General features: G+C 34.5%; 1 protein-coding gene across 4 annotated transcripts in view; it reads right to left on the minus strand.

The window, feature by feature from the left end:
* Positions 1–14,223, minus strand: part of STK3 (serine/threonine kinase 3) — a 511,742-nt gene extending 497,519 nt beyond the window's left edge. For 3 of the 4 annotated variants that reach the window (XM_074200514.1, XM_074200515.1, XM_074200513.1), the window contains exons 1-2: positions 14,136–14,223; positions 3,557–3,651 (exon numbers count right to left, since the gene is read on the minus strand). In XM_074200514.1, the coding sequence (XP_074056615.1) occupies positions 3,557–3,583 (27 nt within the window). In that variant the 5' untranslated portion in view covers positions 3,584–3,651; positions 14,136–14,223. The remainder of the gene's footprint in view (positions 1–3,556; positions 3,652–14,135) is intronic. The other variant, XM_074200516.1, reaches the window with a different exon arrangement.
* Positions 14,224–14,347: the final 124 nt, after the last annotated feature.

A 14,347-nucleotide genomic window follows, 5' to 3' on the forward strand; every position in this document is an offset into this window, starting at 1 on the left:
TAAAAATGTTGATGATTTACATGGGTTTATTTTATATCCTGCTACTTTGCTGAATGTTGATTGCTTCAAGTGGTTCTTTTAGATATTTTCTGGGATTCTCTAAATATACCATCATATCATTTGCAAAGAGTGGAAGTTTTGCCAATTCTAATTCCTTCAATTTCTTTTTCTTCTCTTATTGCTAAAGCTAACATTTCTAATACTATATTGAATAGTAACAGTGATAATGGGTATCTTTGTTTCACCCCTGATCATATTGGAAATATGCCAAATTTATTCACATTGCATATAATATTTGTTGATGGCTTTAGATAAAATTCCATTTATTTCTATACTCGTGTTTTTAATAGAAATTGATGTTGTATTTTGTCAAAGGCTTTTTTAGCATCTATTGAGATAATCATATGGTTTCTGTTGGTTTACTATTGATATGTTCTATGATGTTTAGTGTTTTCCTAATATTGAAGCATCTCTGCCTACCTGGTATAAATCTGACCTGATCAACATGTATTATCTTAGTAATAATTTGCTGTAATCTCTTTGTTAAAATTTTATTTAAGATTTTTATATCAATATTCATTAGATATATTGGTCTATAATTTTATTTGTTTTTACTCTTCCTGGTTTAGTTATCAGCACTATACTGTTGTCATAAAAGGAATTTGGTAGAACTTCTGTTTTTTAAAAAATATTATATAGAATTAGAATCAATTGTTCCTTAAATGTTTGATAGAATTCACTTGTAAATACAACTGCACCTGAAGATTTTTTCTAAAGTGTGGTTATTTAAGTATTTTATTTCCTCTTCTGCTAATCTGGGTAGTTTGTATTTTTATATTTGTATATTTATATTTGTATTCATTCATTTTACTGAGGTTATCAAATTTATTAGCAAAAGATGGGCAAAATAGTTCTGAATTATCTCTTTAATTTTTTCCCCATTGGTGGTGAGTTCACACTTTTCAAACATGATATTGATAGGTATTTTTCTTTCTTTTTTGTTAAACTGATTTAAAAGATTTATCTATTTTATTTTCATAAAACTTAATTTATTAAATCAATTGTTTTCTTGATTTCAATTTTATTCATCTCACTTTTGATTTTCAGAATTTCTAATTTGGTATTTATTTGGGGATCTTTAATTATTCTTAGCTTTTTTTAGTTGCATATTAAATTCATTGATCTCTTCTTTTTCTATTTTATTTATATAAGCATTTAGAGATATAAAATTTCCCCTAAAAACTTCTTTGGTATGCTGTCTCATCATTTGCTTTGATGAAATGATTATTTCTATCATTTGTTGTTTGATCCACTCAGTCTTCAAAATCAAATTAATTAGTTTCCATTTAATTTTTGTTTTATCCTCCATGGCCCTTTATTACATGGAACTTTTATTAAATCATGATCTGAAAAGTATCATTTATTGTTTCTGCTTTCCTCATTTGATTGTAATGTTTTAATGACCTACTGCAAGGTCAATTTTGGTATAAATGCCATGTATTGAAGAGAAAAAGGGATATTCTTTTCTATTCCCATTTAGTCTTCTCCAGACATCTATTGTATCTAAGTTTTCTAACATTTTATTCACGCTTTTAACAGCCTTCTTGTTTATTTTGTGGTTAGATTTATCTAGTTCTGAGAGAGGGAGGTTATGCTCCCCCCACTATTACAGTTTCATTGTCTATGTCTCCTTGTAATACATTCAGTTTCTTCTCTAAGAATTTGGACACACCTCTAGGTGCATGTATGTTTAATAAAGATATAACTTCATTGCCTACAGTGCCTTTTTTTTCATGTTTCACAGAAAATTATCTTTATTTCAATAAACTAGAATTATATACATGACATCACTTGTATTTGTTTTATATTATATAGCACTGTTCTTTCAATATTCTAATAGAAAACCATATCCCTTTTCAATCATGCAAACAAGGAATATTTAATGAATCTGTAGGGATAGAGCCCAGGGCTCTTGATTTCTACTGCATTTGCTGCACTAACCAATCTCCAAGTGTAGCTTATTGTGGAAATTACAAAGTTAGAATATATAAAATTCTTTGAGCTCCCCCAGCAAGGACCTACAGTGCCTTTTAAGATGTTTCCTTCCTTATTCCTTACAATGAGATCTACTTTTGCTTCATCTGAGGTCAGAATAGCTACTTCTGATTTTTTTTACTTCCACTGAAGCATAATATATTTTCCTTCAGTCTTTGATCTCTATCCTGTATGTATATCTATGCTGCAAATGTGTTTCTTGTAAAAAACATATTGCAGAATTCTGGTTTTTAATCCATTCTGCTATTCATTTCCATTTTATGGAAGAGTTACTCTCATTCACATTTACAGTTAAGACTACTAAATTTTTATTTCCCTCCATACTATCTTTCCCCATTTGTACTTTTCTCTTTCCTTTATTCTTATTTCTCCTCACCAAAGTCTTGCTCCCTTTAATAAATGTTTATTGATTGCTATGAAATGAAATCAGAATGAAGTAGAGACAAGGAAACAACACATGCAATTACTGTAACAAATATAAATGAAGTGATCAACTATGCACAAAAATGTTTGATTATAATAAAATTATAAAGATCAAGAAAGATTCAAATGAAGCTATAAGATATAAAAATATTCCCCCCCCCACTACTTTTAGTGAAGATGGAAGGTCCACAGATGTTGCACATTGCACAAGTTTTCAAACGTTTTCAATGTATCTACCAATTATGCTGATTTTTTCCCTCACTTTAACAAAAAATATTCTTTTATGAGATGACTCTCTGGGAGGTGGAGAAAAGAAGAATATTTGAGAAAACTATAATGATTTAAGAAACAAAAGGCATAAATAAAAATTTTATTTTTAAAATAACAAAGAAAATTGCTTTGGCTAAAACTCTATTGAACAAACATACTAATTATTATTTGGCCACTATCAAGAATTTCCTATCTATCTATCTAATGCTATTAATTTATTGATTTTTCAAAAAATAAAAAAATAAATTTTTAAACATTCTGTAGTAAAATTAAAAAAGACCTTTGGAGGTATAATATCTTAGGGCATTATTAACTAACTCCTTAGTGTTTACTGGTCTAGAGATAGCTGAGAGCAAGACCTTCAAGAAAAGGGACTGGGGTGGTTTTCAGAAGAAGCAAAATGAAAAGGGAAGTTAAAAGGCAATCATAAAATAGCCACACTTCTCAATTTTGCCAGGGACAAACCCAATGCCCAATCTGTATCTGAAGGGAGTCCAAGAAATAAGAAAAATTGTATTTTGGAGCCTAATAATGTCACTTTAGCCTAGATTTCTTTGCATTTCGTCATGTCCTTTGGAGCATAAAATATTCCCTTTAGTCATTTTTACCAGTTTGGTGGTATAAAGGCCTGGAATCTTGGTATTATGGGAAAAGCAGACCAGGACCAAGAAGTATTCTTTTTGTAACCAAGAAAATTTTAATTCTTAATCTTAACTTAAATGATGTGACTCCCTACAGGTTTTTTCATCTCTTTGGTCTTCATTTTTCTTGTCTGGATAAAGGAAATAATTATTCTCACACTACCTACCTCAGAGAGTTGCTGTGAGGAAAACATTTTACAAACCTTCAAGTGCTATATAGGAGTATGAATCATGGATTCCATCTGGAAGGATCCTCTTCTGGCTGGAAATTGCACAAAAATTAGTCTTAGAAAACTTCCTTAACTCAAATTGTCCAATGTCATGCAACTATTAGGAGAGCTTGAACCCAGAATCTAGATTTTCCTGATTTCAAACTCTAACTCCTATTGTTGTTTCTCCATAAATGTTATGGAGCTATGCAGTTCTAATATCATTATCAGCTCCCTCACCCTCATCATCATCATCATCACTGTTGTTATTGTTGTGTAGTCATATCTAACTCTTCATGACCTTGTGGACGATAATATGCCAATACTGTCCATGGAGTTTTGTTGGCAATGACAGAGCAATTTTTTACCTTTTCCTTCTTCAGAGAATTAAGGCAAAGAAAGATTAAGTCATTTGCCCAGAGTGTCAAACTAGTATTAGTACTATTGTTATTGTTGTTATTATTAATTATTAATTATTTATTATTATTATTATTATTATTATTATTATTATTACCATTACCCTTCAGACAGAAAACTACTTAAGAAAATCGGTAAACTACCTGGGATCTTGACTCAGGTATAGTCTTAGGAGAAATTTTCAAAGTAGTCAAAATTTGTATTTTTCTCTTCTTTTAGTGCCCCAGCCTATCCAGGTGCCCAGTACACTTATGTTTTTATAGATCCTCACTGTTGAAGGGAAGCTGACCTAAAAACAAACCCATAAAGTTGTTCCATTTCCTCATTTTCAAAGAGGACCAATGACATCACAGAGTGATGTCTTGGCTCATATATGAATTGAATTTAAATGAGGCAGAATTGCACAAAGTCATCAGCCTCACTATTTGCTCCAGATTCAATGAATTCCAGAGATAAAACAGATGTCAAGACAACTGATGATGTCCAGGATGCAGTTCTCTGGCATCTTCAATATCTGACCAAGCTCTAAGCATTCCACAAAACCTACTTCAACAACCTTCATGGCCATTGGAACAAATTGTTCCCATCTGCCCATTTGCCATGGGGAAGTCTTCACATGTTTGGGTAAACATCCCCCTAATTCATTGACTGATTTAAGACCTGTCAGTTATCCTCAACTTGGTTTAGCCTATTTTCCAGGATAGTTTATGTATGTGACCTATGTGAATTCTACAGTTTCTTGGAGCCACAGGTAAAAGTTGAATAGTAAGTGGACACCAAAAGTGGCTCAGTAGCCCACATCAGAGGTGCTAGTTCTCCCAATATACCCACTCAAAAAGTATTCCTTCTTAAGAAGTACAAGCTAATGGAAAGCAGCAAGATGACCTATTGGGTGGAGAGCTGGTCTTCAATTCTGGAAGACTGGTGTTTAAATCCTGCTTTTGCAACAAACACATTTGATCCTGAGCAAGTCAGTTGCTCTGGACAACTCTCTAGGACAATTAAGTTGCATTTGATTGCTAGGGGAATTCCTTTATCCCACTGAAGTCACAAGCCCAGACATTATCCTTCATAGAGAGATTTGAGTTTTCAAAGTTTGGCACATTGATACCAATGCTTAATCTTAAAAAATAGAACTATTGGTGAAATTTGGGGTATCATGGCAACTGGTGGGGAGATATTTTGCAACAAGCAGGCTGCCCTTCAACCCCTCTAAATTGTACAGATAAATCACAGAAGCTCTACAGACTGATGCCAATAATTGCCCATCATGCTAAGCTTTAATGGATGTTTCTAGGTGGTCTGCTTTTCAACTTGACTTTATTTTTTGGTCTAGTGAATCTTGAGAATGTACTCTATTAAGATGAGTCTGTACCCCAAAAGCCATGTAGTTCAACCCCTTCATTTTGTAGATTTAAAAAAAGCTAAAGCTCAGGGAGTTTAAGTATTCTATCCAAGATTATACAGTAGCACAGTCAGAATTGACATGTATCAAATTCATACAAAATACCAAAGCAGATGAACATATTAGGACATTTGAAGAATAGTATTTTGCTATCTGTACACTCAACAAAGCATATGTCTGAGAGGGGAAAGTGGTGATAGGAATTAATTTATTGGGCAAAGTCAGTGAAAATCATGGTGATTATTACTGTTGCCTAGAAAATAACAAATCAGATACTTAATTTCTTCTCAATATTTCTGCTAACGTTTCTTTCTTAAAGGAAATAGTTTATAAAATGAGTTCACTTCCCTAGGTTCCTTATCTTTTCCTATTTCCTTTGGCTTTTTTTCCCTCCTTTTTTTTCTCTTAGATGTTTAAAGATTCAGAAAAACATTTTTTAAAAAAACAGTATTAGTAATGCATTTCAATTAGAGTTTATTTTTGTTGTTCTGCTTAAATTTCCTTACATTTTTATGCTAGATACTATTGAGGATTGCTTGTTATCCTCAGAATCTTAAAAGGGATTATTAACATAGTTGTGGCTTTCTCCCTTTAAAATAAATCCCATCTTACTTGGAATTTATATTTCCTCAAGGAAATCTTTTTCCATATACACATAATGGTATTTTGCATAATAAATATTTTAATCAAATATGTGATCAAAAATATTTTCCATTTCAGTTCTTTTATTTATTTAATGGATTCATATTACACAGTCTTTTCTGAAAGGAGACAAATTTGAAGTAAAGGCAATGAAAAATGAGACAATAATTTCTTGGTCTTCTGGCTTATGAAATTTTAATCTATTTATACAGGATATGGCATGGTTATAGCTCAAGAACTAATTTTTAATAGTATGTGATTATTTTAAAAGTATACTTAAAGTAAACTTTCCTCTTTGTGATTTTCCTTTTGAGAAGATTTTGAGTTATATCTTGAAGAAATTGTTTAGTTTCTCATAGGATCATAGGGAGAACTGAAAGACCCTACATGCCTTGTAGAACAATCTTTTCATTTTCCAGATGAGGAAATGAAGGCACAAACATATTAAACAACTTGCTGAAGGTCACATAGGAAATAAGCTTCAGAGATAGGAACTGAACTCTAAAGACAGTGTTTGACCCTAAAGACAATGTTCTTCCCATTGACCTTCTAGAACCAGGTGTTTTCACTTATCTTCATTTACAAGCCCAAGCGAAATAAAATTTAGGGAATGACTCTTGCCTTTTCAAGGAACATATAATGATATTTGTCCTTCATTCTTTTTTATTTTTTATTAAAGATTTTATTTGAGTTTTATAATTTTTCCCCCAATCTTATGTCCCTCCCCACACCCCCACAGAAAGCAATCTGTCAGTCTTTACTTTGTTTCCACGTTGTACATTGATCCAAATTGAGTGTGATGAGAGAGAAATCATATCCTTAAGGAAGAAACAAAAAGTATAAGAGATAACAAGATCAGACAATAAGATATCTGTTTTTTTCTTTTCTAAATTAAACTTTGTTCAAACTCCACAGCTCTTTATCTGGATATATATGGTATTCTTCATTGCAGACAGCCCCAAATTGTCCCTGATTGTCACAGTGATGGAACGAGCAAGTCCATCAAAGTTAATCATTACCCCCATGTTGCTGTTAGGGTGTACAGTGTTTTTCTGCTTCTGCTCATCTCACTCAGCATCAGTTCATGCAAATCCCTCCAAGCTTCCCTGAATTCCCGTCCCTCCTGTTTCTAATAGAACAATAGTGTTCTATGACATGTCCTTCTTCTTGAATAAGACCATGACATTAGGGAAGTGATGTCGTGACAAGCATATGAATAGGATTTGAGTGAGGGAGTACTGTGTTAAATCACCAGTCTCACTTTCTCCTCCAGAGCCATCTGGATCCAATGGCCAGATATGAATCAGGATGACTGGAGATGGTCATGGATTCAAGGCAGTCAGGGTTAAATGACTTACCCAAGGTAACACAACTAGTGCGTATCAAGTGACTAAGTCTAGATTCGAACTCCTGTTCTCCTGACTCCAAGGCCAGTGCTTTATCCACAGTGCCATATAAAAATTGATGGAATAAGGCAAAAAAGTAGTCTCAGTATTTAATTTTACTTTTTTAATTTCTTCTTTTCTTTCCATTTCTTTCCCTTCCATTTCTTTTCCTCCTTTCTGTTTCTTTCCTTTTCTTCTCTTTTCTCTGTATCTGCTTCTTTTTTCTCCTTTCTTTTCTTTTCTCTTTTCTTCAGTCTCTCTCTCAGACTGAAAGCGTAACTAACAAGTCACTTATAGGTTCAATCCCACTGTTGATTCACATGAAATCTTTGACATACTCACAGCCAATCTGAATTGGTTCACCAATCCTTAGGCATTTTGATGACCCTCTATTTCTGGAACCTCAATATATATGGTACCAGTCTTAGTGGGACCAACAGTTAACTCTACTAACTGCTAATATCACTGCAGCTAACAATTCCTCAGGCCAAACAATCCCTTAGCCATAAAGACGGTAGAACCGCTCCATTGTTCTTTTTCAGCTATTTTCTCTTATCATTGAAAATGATCTTTGTCCTAGAAAGGACAAAATAAAAGTGGCTAGCATGGAGTTGATAATACTACCAAGTAATGACTTAGAAAGACAGCACTTTACTTTCCTGGATGAATTCATGGCCCAAATAATCAGCAGGTATTGAAGAAACTGGAAGCTATCATTTCCCAAGTCAGTGTCAGAGATCTTATAAAGATGTTAGAAAATGAGAGAGGTCCTCTAGAGAAGGTCAAATGTGTAGATGGGCGGGGGGGGGGGGAGTGTAAAACATAATGGAAATCTGCAGTTCCGTGGATTTAGCTTCAATTCTTAGAAAAACTCTAAAATGTATTATTAAAGGAATGATTAGTAATATCAAGTCCAGGAAACAGAGATCACAAGAATCAAGATAACTTTATCTGGAACATATTATGCCAGGCTAACATCACTTCCTTTTTTTGTCAAGATTATTAAACTGGTAGAAGAGAGTGATGTTATATAGTTTATCTAGATTTTAGTAGTTAATGAACTCTCACATACTATTCACGTATAAAAGGTGGTGGAATGTGGGCTGTTCAGTAGTTCAGTTGGATAGGCTAAAAGTCGGGTGACTGACAAATACGTTCTTATCTCCCTAAGAATCTTGCCATTACTAGTGGCACCCAGTGGCTTAAGCACCACAGTTTTGCCACACTGTCAGTATGTTGATCACTATTGCTATATTCTCACTCACTCACTGCTTATTCCTTCTCTTGCTGGAAATATAGAGTTAACTCAGATGTGTCTCTCCCAAAAAAGGAAGGGGAGAGTTTTTCTTTCTCTTTTTTAAAAAATTAGTTTTATTCTGTACTTAAATAAAATAGTATTTCAACAGAACAGCAAAATAGCCAAAAAATTAAATTAAAAAGAGGATTATTTATGAATATTTGAATTTCCATAATATACTGTTTGAGGCAAGAGCCTTTTCATAACTTACATCCTACCGAGGGGGCACCAATCATCTTCAATATAGTTCCCATTCATACAAAAGGACAGATCTTTGCTAATGGGCTGAACATACCTGATAGAGTCAGAGCACAAACTCATCTTGTTCAGGCTGCCCTGTTAAAGTTGTTTTAAGGTTTCTTTTAAAAATCTCAAGAGGATGCCCTCTTCCCCCTCAAAATGAATCTTAAGCAACAGAATTCATAAATGTATTCAAGAGAGAGTTCAGCCTGTGACTAATACTCATTTTGAAACGGCAGTATCCTAAATCCTATGCAAGTACCTCAGCATAATAAAGAGTTCCACTACGAAATATTGATAGAACCTTGGCCAGGGATTCTTTTCTCCATCAAAGGAAGTCCTTCCCACTTTCTCAAATGCAAGTTACTTATGCCTTTCTAGATGAAAAACTTTAGGGATGAGACAGTATTTTTTTTAAAGTACACAAAGAAGGGGCGGCTAGGTGGCACAGTGAATAGAACACCAGCCTTGGAGTAAGGAGTACCTGGGTTCAAATCTGACCTCAGACACTTAAATTACCTAGCCGTGTGGCCTTGGGCAAGTCACTTAACCCCATTGCCTTGAAAAATCTAAAAATAAAAAAAGTACACAAAGAAGATTAGAGTCCCTAGTGTCCCTTATAATCTCATTTTATAGATAACAAAACTAAGGTTCAGAGTGTGAATTTCCCAACATTATGCACAACTAGTAAGTCTCAGAGATCTCCTGCAATCTCTGGACAATGGGAATCCAGTCTGCTATGGAGAAGCTCATATGGATAAGTATCAATTCTTCCTGCTCTAGTCATTGTTATAGAACCAAAATCTTTCAGTCAGACTCCGTAACTCCTTTAATTGCTCTCCCCATATTTACATCTTTATTGTTTGGAAACAGTGTAAGATAAAAGGTTCTCCTCCCACTATTACTGGGAGAGAAATTGATTTTGGCATAGATGTGACCACTGTTTCCACCAGTTATTGTAATAAATGTAGAATGGAATTGGCAACTCTTTACTGTGGTCTCTTCTGCTTTTCATCAGAAAACCCTCATTAAGAGAGGCATTCTCCTTCAGGTTTAGAGTTGACCAGAGTCTCCTTTGAGCTGGAAAACATGTTTCCTTATTTTTAATTATTATTATTATTTCATCATGCTTAATTGAAACTGTGATCATCCCTGGGACTTGAGAACAGAAAACTACATTTCTGTTAATGAATAATAGGAAATGATGATGGCCTTATTAGAAGTGTAGTCTCTGAAGCAATCCTTCCCAAAAAGTGATCCCAAATTTAAGGCATTCTGTGCATCAGAACTCACTTAAATCCATAGTTCACATATCCTCCAAAGCACAATTTCTTTTATCAACCAGCTAGCAAACACATTAGTTCAAACAAAAGACACTTATTCAAATAGAAGGAATAAAGTGACAATAGAAGATTCCCCACATGGACACATGGGGATCAGACACCACACCATCAGAGAGGGAAGGCACCTATCGAGAAAATTATGTGTGACTATGGAGTATACACAAGTTGAATGCACATAGGGAATATTTGTGGACAGGGAACATGCAAGAAGAGACAAAGACCGGGAATCCATGTGATCCAAGCATGCACAGACACACAGAGAGGGAACACATCTGGCCAAGCCTATTCAGACTTCTGACACTGCAGAGATATTGATGTCGTTTGGTAAAGTCATTAATAATAATAGTAACAACAACATTTATATATGTATAGATTAGGCAGTATGCTAAAGTACCTTATAAATATTATCTCATTTGATGTTCACAATAGCCCTTGGAGGGAAGTGCTTTATTATTTCCATTTTATTGCTGCAGAAACTGAGGTAAACTAGTTAAATGACTTGCACAAGGACACATGAACTATGTTGTTCTTGATGCCAAGTCCAGCCTTCTATCCACTGTGCCTTCAAGTTGCTCTCTACTGAATATTACTCTAATGCTGCACATCTTCCCTGGCTGTGTGATTATCAAACATTTTTTTAGCTGCCAACTTTTGAGCTTCATCTCTTCAGGCTGTTCTTTTTTTTTCCCAAGACAATGGGATTAAATGACTTCCCAGGATCACCCAGCTAGGAAATGTCAAGTGTCTCAGGTCAGAACAGAACTCAGAACTTCTTGAGTCCCGGGCTCATGCTCCAGATACTGTACCACCTAGCTTTCATAAGGTGTTCTATGACCATTTTTGGCTCCTATCTATTATGGGACACTTCTCCTTATGTCTATCCTACTAAATTTAGAGTTTCTTATTTTTGTCAACATTTGTACCTCTACCTCTTAGCACAATGCCTTTATGATCTTTAGTCAGTACTGAGGTTATAAACCATCATACCCAGATAAAAATCCAGGAAAAAGACAGTCATAATATCCTCAGGTTTTGTGGTTTTGAATTGAAGTTCAGTTATCTGAATCAAAATTAGAAATCCTTACAACTCTCTTTTGATTCCTTTATGTTGAGGGTTACTAGGTGTGTTAGAGGGGGTAAGTCACTTAACCCTGAATGCCTCACATCCAGAATCATCTCCAGTCATCCTGATTGATATCCCACTGGACCCAGATGGCTCTGGAGGACAAAGTGAGGTTGATGCCTTAGAACAGCTCCACCCTCACTCAAATCCAATTCACTTGCTTGTCAAGGTATCATCTCCTAATGTCATGGTCTTCTTTGAGAACCAAGGGCAAACACTATCAATTCAAGAACAAACATCATCAATTCCTTTATGAAGATGCTATTCCATAATAGGTTTAGTCAAAGAAACCCCAAATGAAGTTGTGTGAGTATGAAGCATCTTGGTTTTCCTTAGTCCCTCAAAACCTTAATTGAACTAGGGCAAAAACTAAACAAAAGAGATTAAGTCATTGTCCTCCAATCTTCAAAACCAAAAACATTGAATAAAATGGGGGAGTCAAAAGATCTGGTGATTTTAACTGAAAATTAAATATAAATCAGTAATCTGATACAGAAGTCAAAAAAGTTAATGCAACTTTGAGATGTATTAATAAGAACCTAGCTTTCAGTAATAGAGAGATGATAGCTCCACTATACTCTGCCCTGGTCAAACCTCATCCAGAATATTGTGTTAAATTCTAGCTACAAAAGTTTAAGGAGGAAAATGATAAGTGAAAGAGTGTCCAGAGGAGAGTAACCAGAGTAATGAGAGACCTTAAATTTACAAAATGAAAGGATTGGTTTAAGTTATTTGGAAAATTTAGCCTGGAGAAAAGAAGACATAGTAATTGTCTTCTAGTATTTGAAGGACAGTCACACAGGGATTAGACTTGTTTTAATTGTCCCCAGAGGGAGCTTGAACCAGGAGCAATGAGTGGAAGTTGCAAAGATGCAAAGTTAAATGAAGTCAGGATAAATATCCTAATAAGGAGAAGGGTACAAAAGTGAAATGGGTTACCTTGAGGGGTGTTTCCCATCACTGAAGAGGTTCCAGCAAAGTCGTGATGACCACTTGTTAAGTTTATTATAATGATATAACATACATAGGCAGCTAGATGGTACAGTTGATAGAGGACTAACCTTTGAGTCAGGAGAATCTGAGTTCAAATCTAGCCTCAGATACTTGAAACTTACTAGCTGTATGATGTTGGGCACGTCATTTAACCCTGATTGCCTCACTTTCAGGACTATCTCTGGTCATCCTGATTCATATCTGTCCATTATATCCAAATGGCTCTGGAGGAGAAAGTGAGGTTGGTGCACCTTGGCACAATGCACTCCCCCACTCAAATCCAATACATTTGCTTGTCATGGCTTGATCTCCCTGATCAGTTCTTTCTCTGGATGTAGATAGTATTTTTCTTCATTAGTCCTTTGGAATTATCTCAGATCACTGAACTGATTTGAGTAACTAAGTCTTTCGTAATTGATCATCATTACAATATTGCTATTACTGTGTACAATGTTCTGGTTCTGTGAACTTCTCTTTGAATCAGTTCAAATGAAGTTGTGTGAGTATGAAGCATCTTGGTTTTCCTTAGTCCCTCAAAACCTTAATTGAACTAGGGATTAAGTCATTGTCCTCCAATCTTCAAAACCAAGAACATTGAATAAAATGGGAGAGTCAAAAGATGTGATTTTAACTGAAAATTAAATATGAATAAGTAATCTGATGCAAAAGCTAAAAGAGTTAATGCAACTTTGAGATGTATTAATAAGAATGAGAATGAAGGACAAACAGGATTCCTTTTCTGTGTTAATTGGACTACATGACTACTGAAGTGCTTTCCAACTGTCAAATTCTATGATTGATTGAATGAATGAAAATTCCTCAAAAAACTCACTTGTCTTGGTGCTGCTATTTTGGCCAGGGAAAAACCTTGCTCTCTTCTTACACTAGGATATTTGCTTTGATGCTTCAAGGATCTATTATTGTGATTCCTATTACAGCTCCCCACCACTAACTCGTCTTTGAGTGGAGTTATAGCTAAAAAAAACCCCCAGAAAACAAAATTTTCAAAATTCTGCAGTCTAACTGCTGATGAGCCCCTCAGAACCATATTATTAGCCAATTAGATTGGCTAGTATTAATACAGAAAATGACAAATTGATTATCATTTTAATATTGCTGTTCTGTGCATAGGGTTCTCCTAATTCTGTTTACTTTGAATCAGTTCAAATAAATCTTTTCAGCTTTTTCTAAAACTGTCCCCCTTTCCCCCCCTTTATTAGGGTTTCATCACAATCATATACATAGCATATTCAAATATTCTTTTATCAGTGAAACTTGTAAAATTTTTCCCCAGTTTCTTACTTATCTTCTAAATTTTGACTGCATTGGGTTTGTAGAGAAAACTTAAATTTCATGTAATTAAGATTATTTATTTTGTTTTACATGATATTCTCTATCTTTTATTTGGTCATAAATTCTTTCCTTATCCATAGAGCCTACAAATAAGTTTTTCCTCACTCCCATAATGTGTTTATAATATTACCCTTTATGTCTATCATGTGCCCATTTGTACCTTATTTTCATATAAGGTGTAAAGTATTGGTCTATGCCTACTCTCTGCCAAACTGTGCAAACTAGAAATATTTCAAGGATGGACCCCCCCCCCACAATTATTAGAAGGAGCATCTGATTTTAATAATCTAGAATCCATGAGGTTAATAGGTCCTTTTGAAATAATTAACTATTTCTTACCTCAGAGCAGATGGAAATTTAAACTGTTCCTCTCAGACAGATGTTTATTTTAACTATAAAGAACACAGGGAGAGAGAGAGACTCCATGGTCTCCCTTAGCAACCTATTGCCATTGTTTCACAATCAAGTGCAATTCAAGTCAGTATATGACAGTGCTATTAGTGTAAAGAAAAGGATAAGTCTTGTGCTATGTTAGCAAAAGGATTTGTAGA

The sequence above is a fragment of the Macrotis lagotis genome, chromosome X, assembly GCF_037893015.1.
Source record: "Macrotis lagotis isolate mMagLag1 chromosome X, bilby.v1.9.chrom.fasta, whole genome shotgun sequence".
NCBI lineage: Eukaryota > Metazoa > Chordata > Mammalia > Peramelemorphia > Peramelidae > Macrotis > Macrotis lagotis.